Source organism: Artibeus jamaicensis, unplaced genomic scaffold, assembly GCF_021234435.1.
Source record: "Artibeus jamaicensis isolate MK-2021 breed Jamaican fruit bat unplaced genomic scaffold, CSHL_Jam_final scaffold_584, whole genome shotgun sequence".
Lineage (NCBI taxonomy): Eukaryota > Metazoa > Chordata > Mammalia > Chiroptera > Phyllostomidae > Artibeus > Artibeus jamaicensis.
Genome location: NW_026522048.1, coordinates 9,316,999 through 9,340,987, shown reverse-complemented (window position 1 = coordinate 9,340,987; position 23,989 = coordinate 9,316,999). Strand labels below are relative to the sequence as shown.

At 37.4% G+C, this 23,989-nt stretch overlaps 1 protein-coding gene across 1 annotated transcript in view; it reads right to left on the bottom strand.

The window, feature by feature from the left end:
• The window catches only part of PPFIA2 (PTPRF interacting protein alpha 2), a 467,265-nt gene that overhangs the window by 366,284 nt on the left and 76,992 nt on the right, over positions 1-23,989 (bottom strand). Inside the window, exon 3 of the mRNA XM_053658775.1 lies at positions 11,501-11,554. Within this exon, the coding sequence (XP_053514750.1) occupies positions 11,501-11,554 (54 nt within the window). The remainder of the gene's footprint in view (positions 1-11,500; positions 11,555-23,989) is intronic.

The following is a 23,989-nucleotide window of genomic DNA, read 5'->3' as shown; positions in this document are numbered from 1 at the left end:
TACTGTCTATGCTACTTATTTTCTGTACCTTCTCCCCCCATCTCCTCCTCCCACTCCCCTGTTGCTAACCCTCCTTGAGATCTTCATTTCTATTTTTCCACTCCTGATCTAGCTGTTCTTTTAGTTTGCTTTCGTTTTAGGTGTGGTTGTTAATAACTGTGAGCTTGTTGTTCTTTCACTGTTCATGTTTCTTTAACTTCTTTTTCTTAGATAAGTCCCTTTAACATTTCATATAATAAGGGCTTGGTGATGATGAACTCCTTGAATTTGATCTTATCTGAGAAGCACCTTATCTGTCCTTCCATTCTAAATGAAAGTTTTGCTGGATAGAGCAATCTTGGTTGTAGGTCTTTAGATTTCAGGACTTGGAATATTTCTTTCCAGCCCCTCTTGCCTGTAAGGTCTCTTTTGAGAAATCTGCTGACAGTCTGATGGGGACTCCTTTGTAGGTGATTGTCCCCTTAGCTCTTGCTGCTTCTAGGATTCTCTCCTTCATTTTAATTTTGGCTAATGTAATTATGATATGCCTTGGTGTGTTTCTTCTTGAGTCCAACTTTTTTGGTACTCTCTGAGCTTCTTGGATTTCTTGGAAGTCTATTTCCTTTGCCAGATTGGGGAAATTTTCTTTTATTATTTGTTCAAATAATTTTTCCACTGGTGGTTGTGTCTTTCCCCCCTTCTGGTACCCCTATAATTCGGATATTGGAGCGTTTAAAGCTGTCCTGGAGGTTCCTAAGACTCTCCCTCATTTCTTTGAATTCTTGCTCCTTGACTCTTTTCTGTTTGGCCATTATTTGTTTTCTTCTGGGCCACTCCATTGATTTGAGTCCCAGTTTCCTTTTCATCTCTATGGGTTTTCTGTGGAATTCCATTCATTTCCCTTAGTTTAGCCTTCATATGTTTCTCTAATTTGTGGCTATAATCAACCAGATCTGTGAGCATCCTGATCACCAGTGTTTTAAACTGTGCGTCTGAGAGTTTTGCTATTTCTTCGTCGCTTAGATTTATCTCTGGGGCTTTGAGGTCTTCCTGCGACATTTTTGGTTGGTTCTGGCCCTTTAAATGTGAGAAGCGGCGCCTTGGACTCCCAGGTCGCTGGGTTGTGACGCTGCGTGTGGGGGCGTGGTCAGAGCGGGGATATGGCGGCGCCCTCTACTGCCACAAGCCACCGGGACCACCGGCCCGGGTCCAAGCGCCCACTCCCTCGCCTGTCCGCTCGCCCACAGATAGGCAACCGCAGTCAACACGCAGCACCGCCTCCCCACTGTCTCCTCAGCAGTCGCTCACCCGGTGGGTTGCTCGGTCGCTCACTAGGTCCAATCCTGGGTTTGGAACCCGCGCGTCTGGATTCCGTGCCTGGGTCCGTCCGACCGGAGTTCTGTGCAACCCCTCACGAGACGCCGGTTTCACCCCTTACCGGTCGGGCTAAAGAATTTGTTGTTACCGGACTTCCGAAAAGTTCAATTTTCCGTGTTCTGGTTGTGTTTTCTGATGCTAATATTTAGTTGTCCCTAAACTTGGTTGTGTGAGAAGGCACGGCACATCCACCTATACCTCCATCTTGGCGGAAGTCCTCATCAATTAATTAGTTAATTAGTTAATGATGTCATTGATTTCTTTCTTTCCAGCCTATATCTATAATGGCATACAGAAACCTCTGATTCAGTTTTATGTATTCCATAAATACACATGGAATTTATGTGGAATACACATTAATTTGTTTATGCCCTCACGTCTATTCTATGGAATCACATGCTGATTTAGCTGCCGAATAAATATACCCCCAAACAGAGAGATCATGTATATTAAGTCATTGCTTTGTGTCCACCCTCATTTGGCTTTGGAGAAGCAAACCCTTGTTTTCTTCAGAAGTAAAAGCCTTGCAAGGACTCTCTACCAGCGGAAACTCTGCTAATTAGTCCTTTCTCATTGTTTTTGAGAGGCAAAAGGTGATGGTTTACACTTTCAGGACTCTTACTACTCTAGAAATTATGAAGTTTGTGGTTAGTATGTCTAGCACTTCTCCATAGAATGTGGGGATACTTATTAGCAATGGTACTACGTTCTGAGTATTTAAATAAAATTCCAAATCAACAACGGATGCTCCACTTCACATATATTTATTTATTAAAGTTTGCAAATGCTCATTCACATTTTTTCATCTTCGGACTTACTGGTATTATCATGCTTGGTTCATTAATTTGCTCATTAAATATTTACTGAAGGTCTACTACGTGCCAGTCATGTTCCGAGCATTAGAGTTGCAGCTGTGAATCAGACAGAAATTTCTGCTTTCAAGACACTGATATACAGTGATAATTGAAAGGGATGAATAAGTAAGATATACAGTATACAAACTATATCTTTCTGATTTAATATTATTCCCAGTGGCCAGCATTTGACATTATCCTTCAGTCCTACTTTTTTCCCCACTCCACTATAAGGTTCTACTTATAGTGTTCTGGTAAAATTTTATTCTCTGCAATTTTAATTCTTACTACCACTACCACAGTCTGAAGTACATTTATATAATCTCACTCCAGAATTATTATAACGGCTTCAATCTCTTTCATGCAGTATTTTGCTAATGCTATCGTTTTTTTAAATTGACTTTAGAGAGACAGGGAGAGAGAAAGACACCAATTTGCTGTTTCACTTATTTATGCATTCACTGGTTGCTTCTTGCATTTGCCCTGAGTGGGGATTGAACCCACAACCTTGGCATAATGGGACAATGCTCCAACCAACTAAGCTACCCAACCAGAGCATAGTCTTATCATCTTAAGACACAAATATGATCATACAGGAATTCATAAAATGGGCATTATTTCACACTTTTGGAATATAATAGTGAAAAGAGACAGAGCCTCTAGTTATATAGAGTGTATATTCTAGTAAAACAAAACAATAAACATGTAGAAGCAGAGAAAAGAACATTGAGTGTTCATGATGATCTCTCTGTCAAAGTAGCATGAAACCTAAAGAAAGTTAAGGGTATAAGCCACAGGGATATCTGTGGAGCCGGCATGGAAGGCAGAAGGAATAATAGCATGTGCTTACCTCAGGAGAGGGACAGCGACGTTATTAGTGCAGCCCAAGTGAAATGAGTTAGGAGTGAAAGGTACTAGATGCAATCCTAGAAGCACTGCAAGGAAAAACGTCATGAAGGATCTTAGAAACTACCCCATAGACTTGGGGACTTTTTTATCAGATAGAAAGCCAACAAAGATTTAAATCTAGATGTGACATAATCTGATCTATATTTTAAGAAAATTTTCCTGCTTGGTTCACTGAAAAATGGACATGTGAGAAAGAATGATGGAATTGATCAGGGTGATAATTTTGTAAGGGTGGTGAGAATCGGCTAGATTCTGGATAAATTATGAAGATAGAACCTACAGGATGACTCTAAAATTTTGACTCCTGGAAACAGAATCATGAAGTAGCTATTAACTGATACAGGGAAAACTGCGGATTTGTGAAGAGTGACAAGATCAGCTCACTTTTGAACTTGTTATGCTTTAAATTCTTACTGGATATGCAAGTGGATGTGCCAAATATATATTTAGCTGGATACAAAATTCCAAAGTTTAGGAGAGAGATCCAGTACAGAGATGTAAATTTTTCAGTTATCAGTGTCTAGATGGTACTTAAGTTGTAAGACAGGTTTTGATCATCAGGGGAGTCGATTATGGGTAGGAAAGATTGCAGGGCCCACATATACGATCCCTCCAACACTGACCCCTAAGTTCCTTTACATCATCGGTCTCAGAGTTTCACTTTTTCTGTCCTTCAGCATTTCCATGACCACAGCCTGGATCCTATAGAACCTGGAATTGTTTGGGTCCTCAAATACTTAAATGAAGCATCCCACTCTCTCACCGAAATCTTTTATCCTTCTTACTTTACCCACTGCTCCTGTTTTTTTTCAAATTCATTCAGACTTTAATTTTCTGCTTTATCGATCCCTTTCCACCTTCACTGTAATTTTTATTCAGCTTAGACTTCAGGACATTATTGCTAATAAAATTCTGTTATCTTGTCCCATTGGACTTCCACAGCAATGGTCTAGCAGACAACAACCTGAAATCAAAATGGCTGTGGGCATTCTCCCCTCCCCCCACACCCGAGCTACACAGCACTGTTATAGGGGCAAACACCTTTGAGTGATTTATGACCACTACTATTTGACGACCACAAGTGAACCTCAAACACTTGCCACTAATCCATCTATGGTTTACTTGGTTCTCCTACAATCCATCATGCTAGGTAAATCTTCGTATTTCTACAATACCAGATCCCATCATGTCCCCTGCCGTTGTCAGCTAACTGGCTTTTTTACTTGTGAGAAAAATAGAAATTGTTAAATGGAAACTTTCAACTTGGTGAGATCCCCATCTACAAATATGTTTGCATCAGCTTCCATCCTTTTTTCTACCCTCATTTCAAATTTGAAGACATTGCTCTTTCTGTATAACACGTCCTGGGGACCCATCTTTTTCTGCATCATCTACTGCCCTATCAGTTACCTTATCTTCTCTCAGTAAATTCTTCTTCCTCTGTGTGTGCTTTCCACATGTTTCAACACACTCAAATGTTCTCTGTTTAAAATAATTGCCCCCCGACCTCATGTTCTATGTTGGCTGTTATTCTCTCCCACTTCTTTTATAATTAACTACTTTGAAATTATTTTTATGGCCACTGAATCCAATTCTTGCCTTCCATTAGTCTTTCAGGACACTGGAAGCTTGATTCTACCTAAATTACTCCACTAGAATTACTCTTACCTAGATTCTCTTTATCTTCATGTTGCTGATTTCGATGGGTACTTTGTTCTTGAACTCTTGACACCACGAAACTGCCAATAAGTCCTTTCGCTGTCCTCTCTTGACATTGTCATTCATGATTCCACATCTGCTTGGTGTTCCTTCCTTGTATTCATCTCTGTTTTATCTTTTTTTCGAGGCATACATGTCCTCCTATTTTCCCCTTTAGTCTGATTTTTATTTAATGTTTTTATTTCTAAGGAAAGAACTCTTACCTTCTCACTCAGGATACAGTTTGGAGAGATGATTTCATATTCTCCAATAGTTTCTATTAACTACTCAATGTGGCTATAAATGAGATATCACCTTTGAATTTCAAAATCGTTTAGGGGTTGCCAAATCTGTCAGCTCAATTTAATGTGTCCAAAACTGAACTCATCATCATCCTTCCAAAAATTCTCCAGTTCTTGGGATTCTTACCCTCCCAATTGACAAATCAAAAAGTTCAAAAGTCACGCTCAACTTCTCCATAAGTCTCATTCTCCTCCCTCCAAGCAACCATCAATTCTTGTGTACTCATTATGTTCTTAATATCTCAAATATCAGTCCATTCCTCTCTATTCTGTAACTATATGGACTCATATTGATAATTTAGTGCTCTACCCAAATAAAATGCTGACTTTCTCCTGAGATATTACCCTCAATTAGTTTTATAACAGTAAGATAGACACCCTCAAAAGTTACCATTATCATTTTCATCATCTCTGTTTTGGATGACTATAAGAGTCTTTACACTGGTCTCTCTGCTTTAGCCTTTTCTCTAAATCACTCTCTAACCAGAGCCAAGAAAATGTTTCTAAAGGAGAAGGTTAATTAAGTGATTTGCACATTTGAATTTTTTTATGGGTCCTCATGACCCTTAATATAGAATTCAGATTCTTTCTACGACATGTCTTAGTTCTGGCCCTGCCAACCTTCTACCTTCTATCTCACCACCACTACTTTCTATCCTCTAGCTTACATCACACTCTAGGCCTACTGTTATGTTCTCATTTTTTGATCTATGCAGGCACTATTTCTTCTGCTTAAAATGCCATGCTCCACCTTCTCCAGTGGGCAAGTTCAAATCATCCTGCAGTTATCAAGTTATTTCCTTTTACTTACCTTCCTTTATTCTCCAGCCCCTTTTCATTTCCACCAATTGGATTACATAATCCTTTGCTTTCATCTGATCCTTCACTTACATTATATTGTAATTGGTTTTTACTAACCTCTCTGCTTCACTGTATTGTATGATTCTGAAATATAAAGCTATTCATTTTTGCCTTTGTTTTACCAAAACATTACCAAAATCTAGCACACGTGAAGCAGGTAAGTAGAGCATTGGCCTTTTCTGAATGATTAAATTAAAATCAGTTTTGGAGACTTGTACATTTTAAGATCATCTAAAATTTGAAAAATATATATCCTGGTCTAAACAGCATCCTTAGAAAATTAAATTCCTTTCAAATTCTGTGGAGTGTTTACTCAAATCGCTATGAACCATCAGGAAGACCATTAAAATGAGAACAGAAAGTACAAAAATATGGAATGTACAATTCTGGCTCCTCAGTCGGGAAAAAATTTAATAGAGCTGGAGAATGTTCAAGACAGTATACACATCAAGCCCAAGGATAAGAATTAGACTGGGAATAGCTTTTTAAGCACACTTTAGAAATAAAGAGGACCATTAGCATTTGGATAAAGGAAACTTAGAACAATTAAAAGTACCAAGTTGTGAAGGAAGCGAATTTACAGATCTTATTACCCCAAGGTAACAAATAAAAAGAAATACAAGGGAAGAGCTGAATACCCCGAGTGGCACTCTTGCCATAAACTGTAAATGAAGTAATGAGGTGAACCGCAGTCAAGCACAGATGAAGGCGCGCTCACATGTCACACTTCCACATGTGACCAACACAGAATGTTTCATGAAGTCCAGGGTCCCCATCACTGCTCATTAGATTTCGTTTCTATTAACTCTTAAAAAGAGACCAAAAATTATAAGAAAATAAATAGATACTTAAAAATCAGTGTATTTCTTGAACAAAATTAAAAAGAGAAACTGGGGTCCTCTGACCATTTTTATTTAGTTATTTATTTGTTATTAAGTTATATGCATTCTTCATATACTTGGGATATCAGCCCCTCATCAGAGATAATGTTTGCAAATATTTCCTTCCATTCAGTTGGTTGCCTTTTTATTTTGTCGATCATTTCTTTTTTAAATATTTTATTTATTTGTTTTTAGAGAAAGGGAAAAGGAAGGAGAAAGAATGGGAGAAAAACTTCAATGTGTGGTTGCCTCTCCTGTGTCTCCTGCTGGGGACCTGGCCTGCAACCCAGGTATGTGCCCTGACTGGTAATCAAACTGGCAACCCTTTGACTCACAGGCCTGTGCTCAATCCACTGAGCTACGCCAGCCAGGGCTGTTGATCATTTCTTTAGATATTTATTCCAATATACACAAATGACCCAAAGATACATGAAAAGATGATCAACTCCACTAGCTATAAGAGAAATGCAAATCAAAACCACAGTGAGATAACACATTATACCTGTCAGAATGGTTACCATCCCTAATCAAGTGGAAATAACAAGGGCTGGAGAGGTTGTGGAGAAGATGGAACCCTCAAAAACTGCTGGGGGGACTGTAAACGGGTACAGCAGCTGTGGAGAATATAAGGGAGGTTCCTCAAAAAATTAACAATCAAGCTACCATATGACTCAGCAATACCTTTTCTGGATATCTGCCTTAAAAAATTGAAAACATTTACTAGTAAAGACATATGTACCCCATGCTCACTGCAGCATTATTTTTGGTAGCTAAGACATCCAGTGTCCTTCAGTGAATGATTGGATAAAGATGGGGTACACATAAAATGGAATACTATTCAGCCATTAGAAAGATTAAATACTGCCATTTGCAACAACAGGAATAGATCTTGCAACTATCATGCTAAGTGAAATAAGTCATACAGAAAAAGATAAACATATGATGCACTCATATATGGAACATAAAACAGGAAGCAGCAAATGAACAAAAACAAATAAAAAACACATAGACACAGACAACAGTATAGAGGTTACCAAAGTGGAAGGAGGTGGGGAAGGCAGAGGAGGTTAAAAGGGGTCAAGTGTAATGTGACAGAAGGAGACTTGAATTTGGATGGTGAATGCACAATGCAATATTCAGATGATGCATTATAGAATTGTACACTTGCAGCTTATATAATCCTATTACCCAATGTAACCCCAATACATTTAATAAAATTAAAAAAGAGAGAGAAACTCCCCTCATTGTGTAAATGAGTTTGCTTGGGTCTATATCACTAAACTTAATATTTGTGGGCAAGCTGAGCTACTAATCCCACCTTACACCTAGCCCACAGCCAGGGACAGGGGCTGGCCTACGCCTCCAAGTCACTGGCTCACTGGCTCAAGGCAGGAAAAGAATCTGTCGAAGTACTTCCACATGGAAGTGCATATCTGCAGCTTCCCAAATACCAGGTACAGCTGGTACCGGTGAGTCAAAGTGTTCCCACTTTGTGCCCCAGGATTTCAGTATCCAAAACCCCTGATGGTTGTATGAAGCTAAGTTGCTCAGGCCTTACCCTGGTCTTCCTAAGGCCTGGATGACAATTTGATCATGCAGAACACCTTGATACCTTAGAGTTCACAAGTTTTTTACATTTTAATACTGTTAGTATTTAAAACTCAAAACATTGTGGCAAAATGGTTTATTTTTTAATAAAATGCCACTTAATATTTTACCTGTTAGATTTTAATTACCTATTTTCATTCCCTTTATTTTTGTGCATAGATGTATGCTATGTTTTTTTTTTTTTTTGCTGAAGGTTAATCTCTGATCTAATTTTTTTGTAAATAAAAACACATGCCAAATGTAGAATATCTGATACAATTTGTCAAAGAAAATTCTAAGTTAACATTTAACATATAATATTTTTCTGACTGAGAGAAGAATTTATTTTCTATAACTGTGTGATTTAGAAAAATCTGCAAGTTTTATTTCTTGCAGCAAGTAATTTCCAGTTTCTGAATTTAAAGACAGGCTTTTGAAATCTTTTTCAGAAGAAAGCCATCTGGAAGCCCCTAAAAATCATGAATGAGTTATTCTTTCATTATGAGCATTAAAACTGAGACTACTTTAATTTTTAAAATACCTGCTTAGCATTTATTGTTCAAAATATTAGTGCAAACTAGATTTCTGGACTTCCTCAAATTTATTCTTACTAGGTATGCAATATGCAGATTTATTTATAATGACATTTGCAAATTTTGACACAACTTTTATACATGCTTGGTATTATAAAAAAGTGCACAATTCACTTTTTTCTTATGATTCAGAAATAATATTTATGTCTACCAACAGAAAAAAAATGCAATTTTTCAATATACCATTTACATTTAAAAATGTATCTAAGATTTTATTATACTGGTAAAGAAATGAGACCATTCATTCAGCAATTTTTACATTTTATACAATAAGTAAAAATTATAGAATGCTCAATTTCTTACCAATGAAAATTTCATAGAAAAGGTTTAGAAATACACTATAAATATTTATACAAAAGGCATAATTTTACAAATATATAATGGATAGTATTATTTAGATGATCTACTGCAATGTCACTTTTAAAGAAAGAAAAAAATAATATAAAACTTCAAACAGATTTAGATTAGGTATAATTTAATACAACTTTTAGGGTTTTCTTATCTTGGAGGGAAACAATACATTTATTAAAAGCCTTATTTTTAAATGACTAAAGTGTTCAAAGAATACTATTACCATTTCAACCCCATGCTTAAGATCATTCTATATGAGCTTTAGGGAGCACTAAAAATGATTTTATTACATAGCTCCTGGTAATATACTCCAGACTGTTCCTTAACAATGGGAGACATTACATTTGTGTGTACTTTCACCACCCCCCTCCAGACTGCCTACACTCTATGTACTCTGAAATTTGCACCATGTTCTTATCTCTACAAAACATTATAAAATAAGCACAATCACTGATTTTCAGAAAATGCAGGTAGCAGTATAAAACACCCACCATCACAGAAGGGCAAAACCAAGAGAAAACATGTATCTTCACAATATTACAAATTGAATCTAAAGAAAAAAATATACATATAGTGTAAATATACATACCCATACAGAATTCACATTTGGCTAATGGGAAAGTTGATTAAGTTTGACTTCAGGATACCATCTTGCCTTTCTGGGTCCTTCTTCCCCTGTCAGGAGCTTCTTTCAATAACTAGGCTTTATGTCCACCCAATCTTTCATTTTTGGAAAAGATGCTTTCTTGACAGGACATGATAAACTAAATTATTTTACCATGTAAATAATGGGTAAGAGTTTTATCACCACTTGCAGAAGAGAGGTGTTGAGTTTTGTTTTCAACAAGAGCCAAATTCTTTTAAAAGTGATTGATCTTAATTGCAGTAATCTTTCCAGAAGCAGTAAACACATGAAAAAGATATTTTGAAGGAAATGAACTGACTTTTCTGATAAACGTCAGATGCTACGTAGAAACACTGTGCAAGGGAGCAGGGTGAAACTACGTCACGTAAGCAGGTGTCTACACTCCTTATCTGCAGGGTTGCCCGCGTGCCCGGTTGCCGTGTACCTGCTAGGCTGACTGGCATTTCATCTTGTCTTATACTGAAATCTATTAGGTTCAGGGACTAAATACAAGCAGCTCTCTGAAGACAATACCTTTTTTAAAATTCTTGCATAGACTAAGACAATAAATGCAGGAAAAGAACTAAAATATGTTGTGTAGTCTACTTTAGGAGCAATTTAATAAAGATTAGATAACATCAAGAGACACTTGAGAGGGAGACAGAAGAGAAAACCTACAACTGACAGTTATTTTTTAATGTAATATCCACACAGACACCTAGATGAAGCATAGCTAAATGTGGGTGACATTGGGTTCTGTGTAATTCACATTAAACCTCAGAATTCTAAGTAAAAAAGCAGTGATAAAAATGAATATGTTCTATTTGTTGAAATAAGTTGAATCTTATTATTTTAGACTTACAGCGTGAGTTCATGTTTGTACTTCAAACATGAAGTCCTAGAAATATTATATTAATTAATGTTTTCTGAAATCATACATCACAGGAAGGATCAAGATGTTCTAACACTAGACTACTGTTTAAAAATAATAATTCTCTAAAACTTTTTAATATTTTTCTAATTTCCTAGAAGCTTCCTAGGTAAAGTAGGAAAGAAACAATGATACCGAGAATCAATACTGTTGGTTAAATGGGTTGAAAAAATAATTTTCTCAGTAACTTCAAAGTTTATTGCAACCCAGATCACGCCTTCACATTGAGAATGATAAGTTCTCAAATTCCAAAGGTTCTGACTTGTGATACAGCCCATCAATAGAACATAAAAGTATTTATGTATTCTAATGAAGCCTTTATTCTTATTTTTAGAGTTAATACATGGAAATGGATTTTATAAGTTACTAAAACTTTTAAAAATACCCAATGACATCACAAGCAAGTTTACACTTTTGTATTAGTTACTGCAATAACTACATATTTCAAAAAGTTACCTATAGGACAAATTACATACAAGTAACTGTCTGTTGATCTGGTGTGTACATAATTCAATCCGTCAATAATTAAATTTAATGAAGAAGCTAACTTACCGGTGGATCAGCCCCCTTAGAACCAGTCAGACCTCCTGTTAAGGATTCGATATCCTGAAAAGGGGGAGAGTGTTGATTGGAAAATGCTACTCAAAGGCACGGAGAATTCCCCAGTCCCACAGTGTAATACTTTCTTTAAACTACAAACTTAGGGCACTCAGCTATATTTGTTTTGTTTCATTTTGTTTTGTTTTGACCACCTTGCTAAACAAATGCTATACAAATAACCTGTATCTAAAAATGTAGATTATTTTCTCCAACTCTGTACAATCTGTAAAAACAAAAATATATAAATACACTAATCGCTCCTGAAATATGCAAAGAAGAGGCTCTGGGAGAGAGAGCAGATGTTCTGTTCTCTGAGACGCAGAAGTAAGTGCAGAAAAGATGAGAGAAAATTTAATAAAATTGCATTGCAACGCTTGCAAGAATATTAATCCCACAGAAAATGCTGAACCTACAGAAATTGTTCAATTACTCATAGTCCATCTGTTACTATACATAAGTGAAAACATAAACAGATGTAGATAAATTCTTCTTTACAAGGATCAGTTTCTAACCTTGACTCAGTAAGCACAAAAGACTGCGCGTAAGTAGCGATTTTAGCTGTCACAGAGGCCACCAGTGGAGAAGTGATGCTGAGACAAGGCAGAGAACATGCGTGCTGTTTACAGGGGCAGGGACAGCTCAGCCTGATCATTATGGGGCTCAGTTCAGGACTACTAACCACATGACTGGCGAAAGAAGCCACACTTCCAGAGTTTTAAGTAAAATCTCTCAGGATTTTAATGTTTGCCACTATTTTCATTTTTAAGTCATGTTCCCAAACCTCCAAAATGAAAAAAAAAGGAAAAAACCTGTATGTTCAAAGGCTGCTGGATAGGAGTTTGGGACTACGTTGAAGAGTCACACTATTTGCTAAAAAGTTTCTTTTGTGTGGCACTGGTCACTTGTATGTATGCTCTTCTTATATGTCCTGGTAAGTATAGGATTGAAGAGCCTGGGGAAATATCATTATTGTAGTGAAAAATCAAATATAAAATATAACTGAGTAAAGATAGAAAGAAAAGAAAATTACATACTTATGAGAAACACCTTGATATCATTAAAAAGATTTATGTTAACAGTTCACTTGGGACTTAATCACATCATTTCCCTGGTTATCTTAAAAATGGGGAATCTTAGCAGTGAATATGGGGTTCAAATGAGCATGTGAAGAAAACATCAAAGTCAGGGCAGGAGACGAGGAAGGATGATGGGATGAGTTTCCATTTGAAGAAGCTGACTTTCAATGGGAACTCAATGGGTGATGAGTTTCTACATACATGTTTTATTAGGGCCATAAATGACACAAAAATTACAAAAAATGAATTATCTTCTCTGTAATGGATATATTGTATATAATATCTTTACCTATCAAGCACCTCTTTGAAGAACTTCTCTTTCCACTCCCCAACTCTAGCTCCCAAAAAGGTACATAAAAATTGCTTCAAATGTAGGAGCCTGACAGAGAATTTAGGCAATTAAGATTCCGGAAGGTACAATGCTAAGTCCTTGATTTTATTGCTTGAGCAATGTTCAAAACTAAATGTTCTTCCTGCCTTCAACTGCAAGAGTTCCTGGCTCTCAACAACTAAAAGATCCTAATTAATATGCCTGCATTCTGTTAGAATTCTTTATTCCAACATCATGCACATATAAACAACCAAACCACCCAAATTATTTGATATTATGTGTTCTTTAACATTCCTATTAAGTCATCTAGTAAATTATGTCCTTAAAAGTAAAGTATAAAACATATTCCTAAGTTGAATCCAAAGATAAAATACAATTTTAAAAATTATTTTAGAGTTTTCTGAAATGAATTGACAAGATTTGGTCATAAAATGGCTAAAATATTAGATTAATAGGTAAAAGAAACACACAGCCCATTTTGCTGTCATGACCGTGGTGAAAACCACAGTTGTGCTATTTCTGTGAAAGGATTCTTGCAATTACATTGAGTGAATACCTTCTGTTCTTCATAGAAAGGCATATATATTATATTAGCAATAGAATTTTAGATGGTAATATTAGAGAGATAATAGAGAACTTGATTCAGATAAAAAAGGATTTTAGCAATTTAGTTTATGTATTTTATCATAGTGTTAAATATTCTTTCATGAATTTCTTGGTATCATGGATAAGTTTTGGCAAATTTTTAGGTTTCTAAAATCTTAAGTCTTTCTCAATAGTCATGATCCTAAGAAAAATGAAGCAAAAGTAGAATTTAGAAAGCGAGTGAAAATGGCATTGATATTTATGACTTTTAACATGTTGAATTACAGCAAACTACAAACTCATGGCTCTAAACAGAGTACAGATGTACATTTTATTACATTCATTTGTTTAATTGAAAAAGTTTTTGAGCTTATATTGAGTATGAGTTGAAAAAGAACGTCATACTTAGATACCCATGTTAAACACGTCATCTTCTGATATAAAAGGAAAATGTTCAAGTATGAATGAATGAATGTAATGTGCATAAATAAAGTTATGTGGTAAAATTAATAGGTGAAATAAATAAATCCTTTGAGAAACTGAACATAATTAAAAGTGAGTTAATCTTTTGGATGGTATTGAATATTTTACCTACAAACAATTGAAATCCTCATAAAATGTATCTACTGTATTTAATTTTTAAATATTATTTAAATGTTTTATATAGAAAACAACAAAAGAGGACATAAAAAAGTAAATACATTAATATCCTAGAAAAATTTTAAACTAACTAGTATAATATTTGATTATAAAAATTCAAAACAAACAGATTTTTTCTAGGTTACAGAATTTGTTTAACTATATTATACATCATGCTTATATAGTCTCAATAGCTAATAAACTAGTTACTATTTACTGAGTATCACTGCATGCCAGGCACTCTTTAAATGCTTTATACACATTATAAATAGCCTTATAAGGTGGTTATAGAAGCCTTGTGAGTTAGTTATTTCTTTTCTCACTTGACACATTAAAAGTTTATATAATTTACCCATTATTGTTACTGTTGGTGTTTAACTAATTATTAATAAGAAAAGTGGAGTAAAGGGAACCAGACATTGAGTGTAATATACTGGGGAGCATGAGCCTGTTTCCTTAGTCAGAAAGCCACAGCTTCACACCCCAGGTATTACACATCACTCCATCAAGGGGATTAACACTCCTCCTTTCCCCCATTCAGTATCAGATTGTTGGGGGGGGGGGGTGGTTTATGAGGAAGTGATGGACCATAGAGTTCTGGCAGTCTAACTTGGGGGTGTGGACCCATTTGAAGCCCATGAAAACTTGGAAACTCTATTAAGATCATTGGCCAATTTGAAAAAGCTTCTGGTCTTTTCGAAGCCCAAGATCTATCATCCCAGGGGAACAAAGTAGTTGTCTCTCACTCTCTCTTGCCCACCTGGTGATGCACCTGCCCCATGCACTCATGTGTTTTCTCTCCATGGCCCTGTGGCTCGTGGCCATGTAGGCTCCAGACACAGGCTCCAGGAAAGAGCCCTAATACTGCAGCACAGCAATGCACTGCAGCTGTAAACACATGCTAAACTAGCTGGATGTTAGACTGGATTGTACTTGAACATGGAGCAGAAACTTTGGGCAGTAGCTTTTGCCTTGACCCTATTGAGAACAAGACTGGACCTTTTCCATGGTGAGATGGATGGAGGTGGGACAGTGGGAAGTGAGGAGGGGAACACCATCCTCCCATGTGGGTTAGAAAATTATTTTCCTCATCATTCAGCAAGAACTTGTTTACTGCCAATAACGGTATCATGCAGCTATGAAGAAGTGTGGTAACAGAACATACTTGTGTGACACCTCACCTGTGTTACTGATACTAGCTGTAAAGAAACAGCTTCACCCTGGCATTCTGGTGACCCTGCAGATATCTGTACAGGCCCAGCCAAGGCTGCACCATAGGATGGTACAATATCCTCTAAGCCACCAAGAGCATGACAAGGTAAGCAGTCTTATGAAGAGCTTTCACATGGCTGTTTATCATTCTCCTCCTGGGCACCAATGAGGCATGGAACTTTCTACCTCACCTTTCCCCAACCCAGATCCATCTGCAGGCTACAAACCTGCTTAAGTGCAATATGGAATTGGCTCTTGCCAAAAGAGCACCCTATCACTCTTATCATTTATTATCTGATCCATCCAATTCAAAGTAGTCCTGTGGAACCAGGGACCAGGGCCAGGATTAGAGTGAGACAAGTGATGTGCTGAAGGTATAAAATTTAAGGAGGCACTCATTCTGAGGTCATACCGTGCTAACCCTGCACTGGCAAGATCCTGAGAGTTAGTGCCTCCTTATATGCTGCACCCTTGCAATCTCATTCTTAAGAGTCTTGCACAAACAGGTTTGGTAGTTGTACAATCCTACCAAGGAGTGAGTGACTCCTTAAACTTTGTTCCCTAAGCCCCTTACTTAGCTCATATTAGTCCTGGCTTTTTAGAGATGTGGAGAGCTGATACCATGGTGACTTTTAATGCTGTGTTTGTAATAAACTCTTTAAATCCATTTGGACTCATTGTCTTCCTCCCAATCAAATTTACAGATGTGTGGCAACACAACCTGCAACCTGACCACATGCTGCTGCTCACAGACTGCTTACTACCAGCAATACTTAGCCTCCATGATATGACTTGTTATCACCTACACAAAAACAAAGTAGGACCTATTAATTATGTAATCAACTTTATTTCTTGAAAAGAAACTTCAAGTAATGAAACTTTCACTTCTCTTTCCAAGGTCTCAAATACCTAAGGGAGATTAGCCAATCCTTGACACGAACTATATAGCATCGGTCTCTTTTAGTGTTAGGCAGCTCTGCTCCTGGGAAGGAAGCCTGGTCATCCAAGGCTGGCCTGTGAATCAAGTCTTAAAGCTTGGAAAGGTTGCCCTGCAGAAGAAGTGAGGCAATCAGTGGCAGAGCTCCAATCAGAGTGAGATTTGAGAGCATCCGGGAGCATGGGTATAAACTCCACTCTATGCTGCACTGACGCTGCTGGTTTTCCAACAGCACCCTCTCCCCATGGTCCTCTGCTGCAAGAGTTGACATACTTTTCCCTGACAGATCATTTGAATGATGGAGGTAGAGGGATTAATCATGTGGTTTTTAGAGCAAGTCATTAAGTGCAGATGTAAATCCTGCTTCCTCTGTGTAGAGGTGGGAAGAAGAGAATATTGGGATTTGAGGTCTCCTTCAAGGCTATTTCTGGATCTTAATTTTTATCCCCAAAGAGTAGAATCAGCCAGTTATTGTCAAGAAAAAAATGTTAAAATAGCCTGTGTCAAATACATTAAAAATTAAGAAAATAAAATTTTAAATATTCAATTTAATCAACATTGCTCACTCCATAAAACCCAAAACATGTTTAAACCTGTAAGTAACATTTAAAATTACTACTGAGTTTTTAGTATTACTTTTTCAGAAAGTCACTTTATATAACATGAAAACACTTTGGAGCATAACAATCTTGTTGCCAACTAGGAGTATGTTAAAATTTGATTTATGTATAACTATAATTTGGGACTATTTTGGAAAACTTTTGGAGGAAAGTGATTATATTTCAATTAGAGTACATTTCAGTGCATTAGACAACCTATCAAAAAAGATATCAGTATAGTGAAATTAGTATAAAATAATAAAATATCGACCATTTTTATCAAATGATTCTTTTCAAAATTTGTGTCAAGGGCTTTAAAGATATTTCATAAGGTAGTTAATGTTTATAGAGAAGTTTACATAATTCATATGTTCAAAATATCAAAATCAAGCATTTCTCTCATCCCTTTTGCAGAAAAGCTCTTCAGAATAGTCCTCCTCTGCCATTTCTCTTGCACCAGGCCTTTTCCTCACTGCATCACTGCAACCTTTCCTATCATGGTTGCCAACAGTACCAATTCGGTTGAATCAGTTGTCACTGTTCCATTATCATTTTTCTTGATCTTTTAGCCAAATTTGACACAGTGGACCACTCCATCCTCCTTGAAATACTTTTCTTCTCCTGGTTTCACCTCTATATCACTTATTTAATACCAGGGCTCTAAATACCATGAATGGTGATGAATTGTAAATTTAAATCATCAGCCTCATCTTCTCCTGTGCAATCCACACTGCCCACTCCAATCTTCACTTGCAAAATTAAACTTGATTTCCACCTCAATCACTCCTCCAAATTAGGTTCCTGTCTCACTGCTCTTTATGGTGACATCACCATTCACGTACTTTCTCAGGTCCAAGTCCATCAGCAATTCCTGCCACTTCTATCTCTGGAATAGGGCTTGAATTTACTATTTCTTACCACCTACATTCATACCATCCTAATCACTTGGACCCTATTGATGATATTTCTTCTTGGTTCTGTTTCTGTTGACCCTGCATCCATCCTTGTCTCCCCTACCCCCACACGTTCTCCTCACAGCAGTCAGAACTATCCATTCAAATACATATTAGATCAAATTACTACCCTGACACAAACCTTCCAATGGTTTCTCATTATTCGTAGAATAAAATGCAAACATTACTACATCCTACAATGCTCTGTGGTGATTGGGCTTTACCCATAACACTGATCCCATTTATTGCCATTAACCATCTCTCATGCCACCCAGTCACACTGGCCCCACTGCTGTTTCAAAAGCAGCCCAAACATGGCTCCTGTCTCAGGGCCTTTGCACATTCTTTTCCTGCTGCTTAGCGTGATCATTCCCTAGACATCTTCCAAGTCAGTTCACTTCATTCAGATCTCTCAGCTTAAGTAACAAAATCTCAGACACACTTTCTCTAGTTAGCTAAGTCAGTAAGGGTTTCACCCAGAAACAAACAGCAAAGAAAACAATCTAGAAGGGTGTTTAATAAAAGGACATTTTATTAATTTTTATAATCATTTTATTAATAATATTTTATTATTTTATTAAGTATGGATGGGTAGATCAAAAGGAATGCTGAGGCACAGGGAGTAGCAACAGCGAGAGGTCATCACCACCCTGAATCCCAGGGAACTAAGGCAAAGAACAATATTGTCAAGAGTCCAACAAAAGGTGAACTGCTTGCCAGAGTGGAACCTCAGTAACAGTTTTTGAATGGATGAGTGATTGACAATGAACAAAACACATGATGCCATTTTTATACCTAAAAAAAGCTGAAGCTCAGTTATATAAATGATGAGATAGTTCTTATTTTTATATAAATGTATCACGTCAAAAGCATAGCTCGAGGAAATAGTGTTTGCACAACAAATCTTTGTAGAATGCCCGAGTGAACAAACTAATGAATGAGTTGCCCATGATCACACAGCTGGTGGATGCGAGAAAGAAACTTTGAAATCCTCAAGCCCAGTGTATATTCCATTATATTATGCATCATTAATGAAACTTCCTTCTAAAGAAAAATGCACTCAACTCTCTCATCTTTTTACTTTTAAAAATACTTTATTGATTATGCCATTACAGTTGTCCAATATCCCTCTGCTTCATTCCCCTCCACCCTGCACACCCCGTCCCTTGCCATTCCCCCTTTAAGTTTATGTCCATGTGTCACAGTACTTTAGATTCTATATTTCCCATACTATTCTTGCCCTCCCCCTATCTATTTTCTACCTACTGTCTATGCTATTTATTTTCTGTACCTTCTCCCGCCTTCTCCTTCTCCCACTCCCCTGTTGCTAACCCTCCATGTAATCTCCATTTCTATGGTTCTGCTCCTGATCTAGCTGTCCTCTTAGTTTGCTTTTGTTTTAGGTGTGGTTGTTAATAACTGAGTTTGCTGTCCTTTCACTGTTCATATTTTTATCTTCTCTTTCTTAGATAAGTCCCTTTAACATTTCATATAATAACGGCCTGGTGGTGATGAACTTCTTGAATTTGATCTTATCTGAGAAGCACTTTATCTGTCCTTCCATTCTAAATGAAAGCTTTGCTGGATAGATCAATCTTGGTTGTAGGTCTTTGGATTTCATGACTTGGGATACTTCTTTCCAGCCCCTTCTTGCCTGTAAGGTCTCTTTTGAGAAATCAGCTGACAGTCTGATGGGAACTCCTTTGTAGGTGACTGTCCCCTTATCTCTTGCTGCTTCTAGGATTCTCTCCTTCATTTTAACCTTGGTTAATGTAATGATGATGTGCTTTGGTGTGTTCCTTCTTAGGTCCAACTTCTTTGGGATTCTCTGAGTTTCCTGGATTTTCTGAAAGTCTATTTCCTTTGCCAGATTGTGGAAGTTCTCCTTTATTATTTGTTCAAATAAGCTTTCACTTGTTGCTGTTCCTCTTCCCCTTCCGGTACCCCTATAATTTGGATGTTGGAACATTTAAAGATGTCCTGGAGGTTCCTAAGCCTCTCATTTTTTTTAATTCTTATTTCTTCCTTCTTTTCTGTTTGGTCATTTTTTTCTTCCTTCTGGTCCACTCCCTTGATTTGAGTCCCAGTTTCCTTTCTGTTACTATTGGTTTCCTGTGCATTTGCCTTCATTTCAATTAGTTTAGCCTTTATTTGTTCCTCTAATTTGTGACTAAAATCAACCAGTTCTGTGAGCATCCTCATCACCAGTGTTTTGAACTGTGCATTTGATAGGTTAGCTATTTCTTGGTCACTTAGAAGTTTTGACTCTGGGGCTTCAAGGTGTTCTTCTTAAGCCATAATGTTTTTGTCTGTTTGCACCTGTTATATATGAGGGGTGGAGCCTTCTTAGGTGCTCACCAGAGTGGGGTTACCCAGTCTCTGGGTTGTGATGCTGTATGTGGGGGTGGGGTCAGAGAGGAGCGCTGGCACTTTTCCTGCTCACTTTTGGATTTCGGTCCCCTCTGCAAGCAAACAGGGCCCCTCTGGTGCCGGCTCCTGGGTGTGTGGGCTTGTGTACCCTCCAGGACCCTGTAGGTCTCTCCAACAAACTCTCTGTGAGCCTGAGAGCTTCTCCCAACACCTCGACCTCAAAAGTTTTTCCAGTTGGTGCTTTTAGGCTTTAACTCCAGTTGCTGAGGCCCTAGCCCGCACGATCTATCTCACTGCTTGCTCCTTTGCCTGGTTTATCTGAGCGAGAATGTGTGACCACAGTCAGCCAGCTGCCTTGCCCCCTCACTGGGGCTGCTTCTTGCCACCCCACACCTGGGATCCGCCAACTGCTGCCTGTGCGCCTGGGTTGGTCCAGCCACTTTTTCCTGCATGACCCCGCTCTACCAGTCACCGACTCCGCCCCTCTTACCAGTGGGGCTGAATGGTTCATTGTTGTCAGACTTCCATACAGTTCAATTTTCTGTGTTTTGGTTGTGTTTTTATTACTAAAATTTTGTTGTCTTTAAACTTGGTTGTGTGAGGAGGCACAGTATTTCCACCTATGCCTCCATCTTGGCCAGAAGTCAACTCTCTCATCTTAAGGCAATATTTTTTTAGGTATTCCAAGGTTTGTAGTTCATAAGAAGAAAAATATACAGAATAATTCAGGAGGCAATAAGTAATACATTAAATGTATTTTCTGGCAAATCACTATCCATACTTCATATTAATGACCTGCTATCTTAATCATTATACAATGAATAAATCAAGGCTTAAAAACTTTGTGCTTAGTATTAATATAGTTCAAATACATTAAAAATCAATAGTTTATTTTTATGTAACATCTCATAGTGAGTAGTTTCACAGTACTGGGAATGAGTAACAGTCAGTAGACCAAATTTCTTTTAAAAAATCATTCAGCTTTTCACATAATACTTAATGGAAACAATCTTTCATCACAGAGCACCAGCTCCTTGAGGCAAGCATCCAAATAACGAAGCTGAGTTTGTTAATGAGGCATCTTCCTACTCTACCAGACTTAAGCTGTCACTGTTTCCTTGGCAACTTTACAAAATAAATTTCCTGGGAGACAGAGAAACAGGAAACACACACAACAAATTTTATAAATCTTCTTTTCTGTGGAAGCCAAAAGGAGCTCTAGTTAGTCGTTCTTTAAACATTTTTTAAAGTGAAAAATATGCTTCTACTTTCAGCATAATCCAGTCAAAATTCAAATTTTCCCTGAGCCACATAATTCCTTCAAAAAAGAATGACCGAGCATCTGCTGTGACTGAGTCACTGTGCTGGACATTGAGAACATGATGAGGAATAAGTCAAGGTCACAGCTTTCACACCGTTCAGGGTCTGGTACAGCCTTGGAATGGCAAAGTGAGTTTAGTCAACAAGCATATAGTGTGTACACCATAAGTGCAAGTTAGCACACCCAACCTGGTGGAACCCAGACTCTAAGACATGCTTTCTAACTTCAGGGACCTTTTGGTCGAAGTATGTCAATCTGTAGAACAACATGAAGAATTCTGAGAAATAAGTGTTGTAACAGGGGATGCAGGGGTAAATCTTCTAAGGTGAAAACAAGTTTGAATATTTCACATTTTTCACATTGCCAGAATTTTACTTCAGTTTTGAATACATACTGGGTAAGTTTGTCCTCAGAACTTGGCTGGGTAACATAAATAATAATGAATATTTATTGAGCATTTACCATACCAGTTACCAGGCTAAGAGCTCTACTGCTCTACTGCCTCATCAAATAGCATCTTAAGTTTTTATAGTTTATTATTTGTACCATTTTGAAGATGATAAAACTGAGCTTTTAAGAGTTTAAATGATTTGACAAAAATGACACAGTTAATAGTTGTCCAAATTTAGACAGACTGACTCCATAGAGGATTATTTTTAACAATTGTGCTCTCTTGCATAAGTTGAAGTATAAAAAAGGGGGATTTCATTATATGTCACGTAGCGACTTGAGAGAAAACATACTCATTTATCACTTTTATAAGGAATGAATGAAGTTGCAAGCAGAATTTTCCTGGTGGAATAAAGAATATCCTTGTTTGACCTACTGATATGAATGAATGCTATTGAAATTAGCAAAAAGTAACATTCCAAAGATTTTTGCTATACTCCAACCTAAACTGGAAATCTAACAGGTATGAAAGGTACAATTGTGTCAGTGTTCCACAGAATAGGGTTTTCTGAAGAAAGTGCCAGAGATTCAAGGCTCTATCTTTTCCATGGAGTGCCCTCTTTGAAGCACTTTTCTTGATGACATTTTTGAACTGCTTTCATCTGGTCTGTTTCTATTCATGTGGCTGAAGTGATAAAGGGAACTTTTTGCTAAACCTTGACTCGGTCTCATTCAGTTTCTCTTTGTCAACTTTTACGTATTGATGCTTTCTTGTTATCTCAAACTCAATGCATCCAAATCAGACATCATCTCTTCCGCTTCTACTGGGGCCAGCTGCCTCCCAGCTAATTTCTTCCTCCAGCACTTGCCTCTGTTGGTATTTCCGAAGGACAGTCAGTCAAGCACGACAGATTTCTGTAGATCAGTGGAGACTTATCTCAATCTGGTATCCATACATCACACCAAGACAGTTAATTTTTCCTTCTAAATGTCTGCTCTGCCCCATCTACTTCCTTTTTGTAGCAACCACTGTATTCACTACCTTAGTTCAAAGCCTCATTTTATTTTTCTTCATCCTTGGATTTCTCAAAAATAATGTCTCTGTGAGTCATTTTTGCACCGTTTTTTCCACTCTCACCCTCATACAGAAAAATGGTCCTCAGAATCTTTCCTGGGGGCCAGTAGCACCAGTATCATCTGGGGACCTAGAAATGCAATTTTCTTTGGTTAAAAACCATGTACTGGTTTCATGTTTACAGCTCAGTAGTTAGACAATCATATACTTCATATAGTGTTCCCCTCGATATTTCCTTACCCAAGTCCTGCTGAATCAGAAACTGTGTTTAACAAGTCCTCCAAGTGAGTCTGATGTAGGCTAAAGGTTGAGAAGCACTGCTCCAGAATGCTGTGTTTCAAATGCAAATATGTATAGGTTACTCCTGTACTCACGATTCTTAATAAGGTGCCCATTCTTCTTAGGAAGGAAAAATATCATGGCTCTTTATGCACGAGGTCTTTCATTATATATTTTGAACTACTCTTCTCATCATAACAAACCCTATACCTGTATTTTTAATTTTTTTCATCTGTGCTTTTGCACCACAGATCCTTCTGCCTAGAAAGTCACTCTTCTCCTCTGCATAAATCTCAGTCACCCTTTGAGAATTATCCCAGGCACTACCTCCTCTCAGGAGACTTTCTCGAGTCCATCAGGCTGGGGTAATGGTTCTGACTACCTTTACTTCCATAGCATCTTGAACTTAATTCTATCATGTCTCTTGGTACACCATTTTAATTCTCATTTTACTAATTTGTCTTTTCCAATCATTTAAAGGCTAAACAACTCAGTGATACACTTATTGTCTCTGAATCCTGAAGTTGTTAAAGAAATTAAATTAATGTTGAATATAGCTTCCCATAAAGTCCTACAAGGAAAGAATGAGCTGAGTTGGCTGACATTACCACTTTGAAATGTGCATTTTTTCTATATTAACAGCTTTCATTCCATTTATCTATTGGTTTTGTTAG